The sequence below is a fragment of the Apodemus sylvaticus genome, chromosome 19 (assembly GCF_947179515.1).
Source record: "Apodemus sylvaticus chromosome 19, mApoSyl1.1, whole genome shotgun sequence".
Taxonomy (NCBI): Eukaryota; Metazoa; Chordata; class Mammalia; order Rodentia; family Muridae; genus Apodemus; species Apodemus sylvaticus.
Genome location: NC_067490.1, coordinates 152,536 through 164,185, shown reverse-complemented (window position 1 = coordinate 164,185; position 11,650 = coordinate 152,536). Strand labels below are relative to the sequence as shown.

Here is an 11,650-nt window from a genome sequence, read left to right as displayed (position 1 = left end):
TGGGATAAAGACATCTTGAATTATTTCTCAAGAATTAGTTCTTTGAGAAAACCAACAAGACTGATAAACTTTTAGCCAAATTAACAAAAAAAAATGTAGAGTGAAGATCCTAATTAATACAATTAGATACAAAAATGGAAACATTCCAAAAAACATCAAGGAAATTCAAAGAATCACTTGAGAACTAATTCATATTATATATGTTGAACCATGTCTGCATCTCTGGGATAAAGACATCTTGATCACAGTGAATAATTCTAATGTGTTTTTTAATTGAGTTTATAACTATTTTACTGAGAACTTTTGCATCCATTCATAAGGAATAGATATTGGTCTGTAATGTCCTCATTTTGAGGAGTCTGTGTAGATTTAGCAGTAGTGTAATAGTGAGTTAAAAAAAGAATTAGGAAATGTTTCTTCCATTTCCATTTTTTGTGCAATAATTTAAGGAATATTGGCATTAGTTTTTGGAAGGTCTGATAAAATTCTGTTCTGAATTAATTTACCCTGACACAAACACACACACATGAACACCCACAGGAGGTTGTTAATTACTGTTTCTATTACAGTAGGAATTATAGGTCTTTTAAAATTGTTTACTTTATCTTGATTTAACTTTGATAGATTACATATATCAAAAAATCCATCCATTTATTTTAGATTATCAAGTTTGGTGGAATGCAGATTATCTTTATTTAACATTGGTAGATCACCTAAAAACACCTATCCATTTATTTTAGGTTTTCAAGTTTGGTGGAATGCAAATTTTTAACATATGTTTTTATGATTCTTTAAATTTCCTTGATGTTTTTTGTAATGTTTCCATTTTTGTATCTAATTGTATTAATTAGGATCTTCACTCTACATTTTTTGTTAATTTGGCTAAAAGTTTATCAGTCTTGTTGGTTTTCTCAAAGAACTAATTCTTGTTTCATTCAATTCTTATATTGATTTCTGTTTTGTTTTTATTTCAGAGATTCCATCCCTGCGTTTCCTTGTTTACTGATGTTTACTTTTTGGGTATTAATATTTTTCTAGAGATTTAAAGCATGTCATAAACCTATCAACAAGCAATTTCTCCAGGGTTTTTTGGTTATTTTATTTGTTTGTCTGTTTTATGCAGGTACCTAGTGCTATGAACTGGCTTCTGCCACCCACAAGATTTGATTTCAAATTCTAGAATCTGATTCTTCAGCTGCCTTTCCACTCAACTTGCTTTCTAACCATTTGTCTCTAATCTCTCTGAGATCTGGCCTGCTAATGCTACCATGTGGGCATGTAGAGGAATTTTAGTCCATCAACATGACTACTCTGGCTAGAGATCACATCCAAAGACCTATGTCTGTGTGATCCAGTTGGAATACAGACACATCATTAGTACACACCTTTACTCTCAGACAATGATGTCTAATTAACAGACAGCCAAAGTGATAACCTATAGAAAATTTTGACAGAATAAGTCAAAAATAGGAACCATCCAACTCTGCGAACAGACAGGAAAGAGGCTACTTAAGAGCAGTGAGAGAGAGAGAAAGGTAGTAGTGGTGTGGTGTATGTGTGTTTGGCGGTACTACTGGGAGAGTTTCACAGAGACAGGTTGCAGAGAGAATAAACTAGACACAGAATGAGCCAGAGAATGAAAATGAGACAGAAGATTAGAACATAATGACAAAGTTAGTATGAAGCCAAGCACAGCAATGCAATCAGAAGGTGAGAGTATCTGGATTGAATCAGTCACCTTGGAAGATTAGATTCTATGGAGGCAAGAGGCTTTCAGGCCTAGCCATAGGTATAGTGAGAACAGAAAATGAAATGCTCTGGCCTCAGCCTAAGCAATGTTTCAGACAGCTTGGGTACATCACTCATCTTAGCTCATTTTCTGAGGAAATAAAAGTATAATTTGTATCTTTTATTTTATTTTACACTTCAAGCTAAGAGTCAATCATAAAGGGAAGCTATAGCAGGAACTCAGAGGTAAAACCTATAGACAGGAACTGAAACAAACCCCAGAAGCATGTTGCTTGATGGCTTCCTTCTAGGCTCATATTCAGGTATATTTCTTATAAAACACAGGCTCATCTGCCTAGAATGGTACCAAGTATGTGCTCTTGGTTCTCCTCTATAAATTAAAACCAAGAAAATTTCCCACAAATCTGCCCATGGGTCAATATGACGGAGGCAATTTCTCTATTTGGGTTCCTTCTTCTCAAGTTTCTCTAGTTTGCTTAAAACTGACAAAAACTAAATAGAACTAATAAAATTTAGGACAGAAATTATGTCTTAACTAATGAAAAGTATGTCAAAATTATTTTAATGTTTATTCTGATCACCATGCCATAGCACTAGGAAACAATAACAGGAGAATCTTTGTAATATTAACTAACACACAGAATTCAAGCAACATATTCCTCCAACTACCCATTGGTCAATGAAAAAAACTACAATGAATGAGGAGAGTTAGTATATATTAATACATGTGCAAAATAGTCTAAAAAATTTAATTAATAAAAACAATCCTTATTGTCCAAAATAACAACAATAAAGAGAAAATCATAATGTAGCAAAACCTTAGGGTTCCATCAAAAAATAGATCTTAGAAATTGATTATACCAAATGCCGTGAAGGGACTGCAGATGCTGCCTTAGCACTTAAGTGTGCATATTGCTTTCACACACAACCTGAGTTTTATTCCCATTGTTCTCAGTGCACAGACTGGACAATTCCAGTTCTAGGGAGACCAATAGCTCTTTTGGCTTCTGTACACATGTGCACATAGACACAAAAATGCATTAGTAAAGTAAAATAAATACTTTAAATGAATACATCAAAAGCTGGAGAAACAATCACAAAGACACTATGAATGTCAAATATTCATGGGTGAACCCTCAATTTTGGTCTGCTGTTTTATTTATCTTGCTTTCTGAATACTGAATACTTCACAGTATCTCAATTCCTAGATTTTTGTAGAAATTTTAAATCAGAAGTGAAAAATGCTTTAATTTTGTTTGATATGTGCTTATGTATTAGAATCTTGGAACTGTTAACAGTGTTGATTTTGTAACAATATCGGGCATCTTGGGATCAGAAGGAAATACTCAATATTAGGTAAACTCTATTGTAAATGTATGTGAAAATACCAGCACATTAGCAATCTCACTATAAACAAGACAGTGCTAAAATTAACACAAAGAAATCAGTAGCCTTCCTATGCTTAAAAGATAAACAGGCTGAGAAAGAAACAATATAAAGTATCTTGGTGTGACTCTAACCAAACAAGTGAAAGATCTGTATGACAAGAACTTCAAGTATCTGAAGAAAGAAATCGAAGAAGATCTCAGAATACGGAAAGATCTCCCATGCTCATGCATTGGCAAGATTAATATAGTAAAAATGGCCATCTTGCCAAAAGCAATAAACAGATTCAATGCAATCCCCATCAAAATTCCAACCCAATTCTTAATAGAGTTAGAAAGAGGAATTCTCAAATTCGTCTGGAATAACAAAACACCCAGCATAGTGAAAACTATTCTCAACAGTAAAAGAACTTCTGGGGGAATCAGTATCCCAGACCTCAAGCAGTACTACAGAGCAATAGTGTTCAAAACTACATGGTATTGAAACAGTAACAGGCAGGTAGATCAATGGAATAGAATTGAAGTCCGAGAAATGAACCCACACACCTATGGTCACTTGATCTTTGACAAAGGAGCTAAAACCATGCAGTGGAAAAAAATGACTTTTCAACAAATGGTGCTGGTTCAATTAGCTGTTAGCATGCAGAAGAATGCAAATATATCAATTTTTATCTCCTTGTACTAACCTCAAGTCCATGTAGATGAAGGACCTCCACATAAAAGCAGACACACTGGAACTAACAGAAAAGAAACAGGGGAAGAGCCTTGAGCATATAGGCACAGAGAAAAATTTCATGAACAGAATACCAAAAGCTTATATTCTAAGATCAAGAATTGACAAATGGGACCTCATAAAGTTACAAAGTTTCTGTAAGACAAAGGACACTGTCAATAGGACAAAATGGCAACCAAACTGGGAAAAGATCTTTACCAACCCTACATCCAACAGAGGGTGAATATTCAATATATACAAAGAACTAAAGAAGTTAGATTCCAGAGAGCCAAATAACCCTATTAAAAATGGACTACAGAGCTAAACACAGAATTTTCACCTTTAGGGGCTGAGAAGCCCCTGAAGAAATGTTCAACATCCTTAGTAATTAGGAAAATGCAAATCAAAACAACCCTGAGATTTCACCTCACACAAGTCATAATGGCTAAGATCAAAATCTCAGGAGAAAATAGGTGCTGGTAAGGATGTGGAGAAAGAGGAACACTCCTCCACTGCTGGTAGGGTTGCAAGGTGGTATAACTGCTCTGGAAATCAGTCTGGCAGTTCCTCAGAAAACTGGGCATGATACTACCAGAGGACCCCACTATACCACTCCTGGGCATATACTCAGAGAATTCCCCACCATGTAATAAGGACGCATAATCCACTATGTTCATAGCAGCCCCATTTATAATAGCCAGAAGCTGGAAAGAACACAAATGTCCCTCAACAGAGGAGTGGATACAGAAAGTGTGGTATATTTACACTATGGAATACTACTACTCAGCTACTAAAAACAATGAGTTCATGAAATGCTTAGGCAAGTGATTGGAACTGGAGAATGTCATCCTGAGTGAGGTGACCCAATCACAAAAGAACACACATGGTATGCACTCACTGATAAGTGGATTTTAGCCCAGAAACTCAGAATACCCAAAAAACAATTCACATATCAAATGATGCCCAAGAAGAAGGAAGGAGAGGCCCCTGGTCCTGGAAAGAATCAGTGCAGCAGTGTAGGGGAATACCAGGTCAGGGAAGCAGGAAGGGGTTGATTGGGGAACAGGGGGAGAAAAGAGGGTTTATGAGACTTTGGGGGAGGGGAGATCCAGAAAAGGGGAAATTATTTGAAGTGTAAATAAAGAATATAATGAATAAAAAAAAACCACAAATGTTTCCAAAAGATAGTAGAACACGGACCACCCCCTCTCTGTTGCCCAAATCAGCTCAATAGTACCTCTTTTACTGAAGCCAAACAGACCTCTCATGAGAATAAAACTCAAACCAAATATCATTGTAGCAAAGATAAGCAACAACAACAGCAACAACAAAAAATCACCTACCACATAATAGTAGGGACTGAGTACAGCAGAATAGTAGGACAATTTAAACACTGCGTGATTTTTCTTAGAAGGCAATAGGTGTATAATATCAGTAACAATTATTATAAATGATGAAAAATTCATTTCAACCGGGCATGGTGGCGCATGCCTATAATCCCAGCACTTGGGAGGCAGAGGCAGGTGGATTTCTGAGTTCAAGGCCAGCCTGGTCTACAAAGTGAGTTCCAGAACAGCCAGGACCACACAGAGAAACCCTGTCTTGAAAAACCAAAAAACCCCCCCAAAAAATTCATTTCATAAAATCCAAAATATTTTCATGATTTTTTAAAAAACAAATGATAATTTAGTAATAGAAATAACCAGCATCTACAACAAACCCACAATTTGATGAAACACATTGTTAGGTGACTGAAAACTTTAGTCAGCTATCACTAAGAAGATAAGAACATAATATTCATCACCTTATCTCAAAACTCAGAGTACCTATGCATAAACAAGGGTTGTGGTTTATATGACCTATTCTCTAGGAGACTGCATGTTGGATCCTTGTCATCAGTGTGGCAATTTTGACTCAGTAGAAAGATGATTAGCTTATTGTGATACTCCCTTGTAGATAGAATGATTCAGATGTTCTATGATAAAACTCTCAGGAGAAAGAGTTGTGGCAAAATTCAGCTCCTCTGTACAGAGCTATTGTCCTATCCATAAGAACTCTCAGGAGAGCAATGAGAAGCCTCCTGAAACTCACCAGTGAGAAGAGATTGTGAGTCTCCTGGGGAGAGTAAGAGAAAAAGGACTCAGAAGACACAAGAATTTTAGTATAATATGTATATAGCTCATTGTTTTCCAGGAAAGGAAACAGTGCATATAATGACAATAGTAAAGTAAGTAAGTAAGTAAGTGTGTGTGTGTGTGTGTGTGTGTCTGTATGTGTGTGTGTGTGTGTGTGAGAGAGAGAGAAAGAGAGAGAGAGAGAGAGAGAGAGAGAGAGAGAGAGAGAGAGAGAGAGAGAGAGAGAAAGAGAGAGGGGGGTTATTGGACACTTACTTAAAGAACATGCTGCTCTCTCCTGAGATACACAATCTTCTTGAGATCAGGCATGGTTTCTGCCTGTAACCAAAGCTTTTCAGTGCAATGTAGAAAAGAAGATGGAGATGGTCTGTGTCTCCTATTTGTTGTAAGGAGAGGATGACCGGAAACCCAGGAGTGGCTACTCAGAAGTAAGAACCACCTTATTATTTCTTCACATACTGTTATTTGAGGTAGGTACCACAGTTAATTAATCAAGAATAGGCCTAGAAAAAGTGAATTGACATATATAAAAGGACATCAGATACTCAAAACATTTTTCCATTCTTAATATTGTAATTAATTAATTCTTTGTTGGCTATTATAGTTTAAACAGACTCCAGCACCCCTCTCAGAAAACTGCTGTGTAAGGACTGGAGAGGTGGCTCAGCAGTTAAGAAAACTGCTGTGTGTTGTGTTAATCACTTATTTCATGGTAAATTAGAATTCACTTATTAATGTAATACTCATGGTATATAGGGGTACATTGTAATCTAGTCAAGTTCCCCCACAGATTCTATTGTGTTGAGCAAAAGTGTCACTATACCACATAAATGTTACTAGGTGAGTGAATGAAAGGAAACTGGGAAGTCAGGGGTGAGCCTCTGAGTAACATTTTCCTAAGTAATCTGCACAAACTGTATATGCTGTTATAGAATTTTAGAAGTAGTCACCATATAATAGTAAAGATGAATAGTTCCAGGGAGTTTCTATATACAGACACTGCAGTGTTTCAGAAACATTTCTAACAGTGTGTGGTGGCCTTAAAAGAACAGATAAGGCACTGAGCCCACCAAAGAACTTTTCCAACCTTTTGACACCAGGAGAAAACTGAGGGTTTTTTCCACCGTACCATTCACAAAACAGAGAGCTATATACAGTGGGGTCTAGGCTGTGTGAGGTATCATGCAAAGCCAAGGCAGTAAGATTTCAAGGTCCTCTCACGTCATGGATCATCTCTTGCATATATACAGTTGCCAACCCCCTCCCCCAAAAAACCAAAAAAACAAAAAACACAGCTTGAGATATGAACCTTCAGAATCTTACCAGTGCTTTGTGCACACTTAGCTGAAGGTGTATGTATGAAATAGAGCTGACTATTGGTAGGAAACCAGTTCAAACAATTCAACTAGAAAGATGGGGAGGACATGCAAGATTTACAAACAAATAATGAACCCAAAATTACATCAAGAAAATGCAAGAGACGAGAAGCAGAAGGTATCCATACATCACAGTGTTCTGGCACTTGTTTCTTACGAATCTTGATACTCTTTCTGAGCAAATCATTATTATTACACAAATTGAAATGAAAAGATAACATTCTGTGTCTCAAGCTGAGTTTCTGGAAATTTAACTGAGAGAGGCAAGACCACACTCTCAAACTAGAGAACTACCTATAAAAATACAGAAACTACCAATGAAAGACAAGGTGGTTAAAAATATTTTACATTAAAAATAGCTATTTCTGTGTTGGCTTTTTGGGGGGCATTGTTTATTTTGGGCTTTGTTTTGTTTTGATTTAATATATTACAGTGGACTATATAAGAATAAAATGCATCACAACTGAATTGTCAGCATTTCAGCAATTTATTACAAGATCAGATTCCATTTAGAAGTCATAGTTGTCAGAGCTTTAAATTAGTCCTGTGTTTTCTATACTTATATCTTTAGAACTTCTTCCTGAATGGGTAAATATCTAATCTAATAAATCCAATAAGCTATTATACACAATTATATCCCACTAGGATAGAAAATTATGTATATTTTTGATTGTTTGTTTTCAATTATCTCCAATTAAAAAATAATCTTGTGATCAATCAATGAATAGGAACAAAGATTATAGATTATGGTGTGAAACTCCCCAAATTAGAGTGTACACAAAAGTAAACCTAAAGTTGCTATGGGTAGACATAGAAACATGTTCATGCCTTATGTAGCTGATACACCTTCAGCACCTGATCAATTTAAGTGATTTGGGAAATTAACTTCATTCTCACTGTAGCAGCCTCATGGGGAACAGGTTTTCTTCTCAGCCCCTTTTATAAGTGACCAAATGGAGAAGTAGAGTGTGAACAAATGCTGTTACCCTGCATTGTTGTTAATACTAACATTTAAACTCATACACAATCTCCACAGAATGATCACTTGCTCTACTCTATTGTGCTTCTCTATGGGCAAGAACATACCTTAGAATACCTAAGGGGACAGAAAAAGCTAAACTTCTCATTACAAGAAAACTTAGGGACTGGTAAAGATGGCAAACATAGTGATAAGAACACTGAAGTCCATACTCAGTCTCTGTATAAGGCTACACTGTGAAAGAAATGAGAAGTAGTCACCATCAGAGTGCTGAAGGCTAGTTTAGCAGTTATAGAGTGAAAAGCATAGAGTGCAACTGTAGGCAGAAGAGATGGATGATATTCAGAAATCAGACAAGACTGTGCTGGAACTGAAGAGTTTTCCATATATGCAATCAAGCAAGCACACAATAGCTCCCTGTGAAAAAATGAGCAAAGAGGAATGAAGTATATAGATACTATGTGTACATGTAAGGTCTGTTGAGATGGAAACTTAGGAAGAAGTTTCTATCAAGCCAGGCACCATGACTTGTTCTTAGAATTCTGGCATTCAAGAGACTGAGGTGGGGAATTTATGAATTGGAGGTTAGCCTGGACTACATAGCAAAACACCGCCTCTTCTATTTTTTTCCTTTACTTAACTCAGTGGTCTGATTCATAGAATATCATTAACAATATTAAGAAAACAGAAATTTAATGTGTAAACACTGATACCCTCACTAAGAAAACACTGTATAAAGAGACTGGAACTGTTAAGTTACAAAAATCAGCTTCCATGTTGAGGTTTGTTACATGAAGAGCTACAAATGTGTTTGGTAGACCCTACTTCTCTCTCTTATCTCAGCTAGTGTATCATAAGAAGCATCTCTGATGACCTCATTAATGCCCAGACATCAGGATGTGACTTGACCTTAATTCTATGCATTATAGTAACCATGTATTTATTGAATTGTCATTTGATTTTACTTACCGTTCAAAAATAAGAGTCTTACTTGAGGAAATGATACCTTTAATTCCTGAATCTGAATACTAGCAAGAGCAATCACAGAGTAATCTGGGGCCAATACACACAGAAAATGGTTGAAGACACTGTATCTATGGGAGCAGGAAAGCACAGAGAACAGCTCTTCTCGGTAACACTGATAATTAATGAGAATGGGTAAAAAATAGAGCTACAATTAATGTTGCTATTCTTATTTGATTGATAGCTTACTCCAAATGTGTAGCTGAACTCAGACTCATGGTAAGCCTTCTGCCTTGGCTTCACTAGTGCTGGGACTACAGTGTACATCATTCTCTGTTAATTTTTGTACACATCAGAAAATCACCTGATATAAACAAAGTATGAGCAATGAAAACCTGAGAGGATGAATCATTGAGGTACTAAGCTTTGATTTTTTGACTGCCTAGAAAGATTCTGTCTCTGATGTAACCGAAGCTCTTAAAATCTTAAAAGGTTTAATTTCCCTCATAGGCAAGAATGGTTCTAATGACTTTCTGCTCTGTCTTACAGGAGATGAGTGTCAACTGCTCTCTGTGGCAAGAGAACAGCTTGTCTGTAAAACGCTTTGCATTTGCCAAGTTCTCTGAGGTTCCTGGAGAATGTTTCCTCCTGTTCACCCTCATCCTCCTCATGTTCTCAGTATCACTGACAGGAAATGCACTCATAGCCCTTGCCATCTGTACCAGTCCAGCCCTACACACCCCCATGTACTTCTTTCTGGCCAACTTGTCTCTCCTGGAAATTGGCTACACTTGCTCTGTCATACCCAAGATGCTGCAGAGCCTTGTGAGTGAGGCCCGAGAAATTTCTCGGGAGGGATGTGCCACACAGATGTTTTTCTTCACATTCTTTGGTATAACTGAGTGCTGCCTATTGGCAGCCATGGCCTTTGACCGCTGCATGGCCATATGTGCCCCACTACACTATGCAACCCAAATGAGTCCTGGTGTATGTGCCCATTTGGCAATAGTTTCATGGGGAATGGGATGTATTGTAGGGTTGGGACAGACCAATTTTATTTTCTCCTTGAACTTCTGTGGACCCTGTGAGATAGATCACTTCTTCTGTGACCTTCCACCTGTCCTAGCGCTTGCCTGTGGAGATACATCCCAAAATGAAGCTGCAATCTTTGTGGCAGCAGTCCTCTGCATATCTAGCCCATTTTTGCTGATCATTTATTCCTATGTCAGAATTCTGGTTGCAGTGCTGGTGATGACTTCCCCTGAGGGGCGCCATAAAGCTCTCTCCACCTGTTCCTCCCACCTACTTGTAGTCACACTCTTCTATGGATCAGGATCTATTACTTACTTGAGGCCCAAGTCTAGCTACTTACCAGTACTGGATAAACTCTTGGCCCTCTTCTACACAGCAGTGACATCCATGCTGAACCCTATCATCTATAGCTTAAGGAACAAGGAAATAAAGGCAGCCTTGAAAAGAGCTCTGGGCCTGAAGATAGCTCTGGCAATAAATAGGTAACAAAACCTTGCAAAGCTGCAGCTAATAAGAACATGCAAAGAGCCAGATTAAACAAGTAAAAACTGGTACATTCTTCTATCTTCCTTATGTCAAGTCTCTTTGTAATTTTGAAGGTATCTCTCAACTAAGCTCTATCTTCTAATGCTAATTCTGAAATGAAATCAAATACTAAGGAATTCAAGTAAAGAATACAATACTGTAGAGTGATTTTCCATTATGTTTAAGTCTAGGATATCAATCTAAACAGCCAAGTTATTTTTCAGAGGTCATGCAAATTCAAGGCCTGGTGTACCTATGATTATGGACCTTTATTAAGACATATCACATATCACTCTTTATTCCATAGTAACTGTATAAAGGGTCTTATTTTAGTAATATTTGTATTTTTATTAAATAATGCCACATACCCAACTCTCTGAATTCTTTTGTGATATATATATATATATACATATATATATATATATACAAATACTACAATACCCTGAACTACTCAGATTTGACATGATGTGCTTTAAAATATTAAATATAGCATAAGAAATATTTTCAAGAGTTTCTATGGCAGTTTTTCAGACTTTTAATCTTTCTTCTTATTATTATTTTACATATTCACTTTACATCCCACTCATTGACCCCCTCCCACAATTCTTCCCCCAATCCCACCTCCCTTCTTCTCTAAGTTGGTTAGGTTCTCCCAGGGAATCCCCAGCCCTGGCACTTCAAGTCTCTGTGAGGCTAGGCAAATCTCCCACTGAGGTCAGAAAAGGCAGCAGAGCTATAAAAATACATCCCACCTGCAGGCAACAGCTTTTGGGATAGTCCCTGCTCCTGTTGCT

The 11,650-nt window shown here is 37.0% G+C and overlaps 1 protein-coding gene across 2 annotated transcripts; it reads left to right on the top strand.

Annotated features, from left to right (window-relative positions):
• Positions 1 to 9,851: 9,851 nt before the first annotated feature.
• Positions 9,852 to 10,817, top strand: LOC127669851 (olfactory receptor 10C1-like). Of its 2 annotated transcripts, XM_052164069.1 has the most exons (2): positions 9,852 to 10,183; positions 10,616 to 10,817. In XM_052164069.1, the coding sequence occupies exons 1-2, from the start codon at positions 9,852 to 9,854 to the stop codon at positions 10,815 to 10,817; spliced, it is 534 nt and encodes a 177-aa protein (XP_052020029.1). The 2 variants fall into 2 exon arrangements, with proteins under 2 accessions (XP_052020029.1, XP_052020028.1); XM_052164068.1 differs by having other exon boundaries at positions 9,852 to 10,817.
• The last annotated feature ends 833 nt before the right edge of the window (positions 10,818 to 11,650 follow it).

Coding starts and splice junctions, on each gene's coding strand:
- LOC127669851 (XM_052164068.1), top strand. CDS start 9,852: ATGAGTGTCAACTGCTCTCTGTGGCAAGAGAACAGCTTGTCTGTAAAA.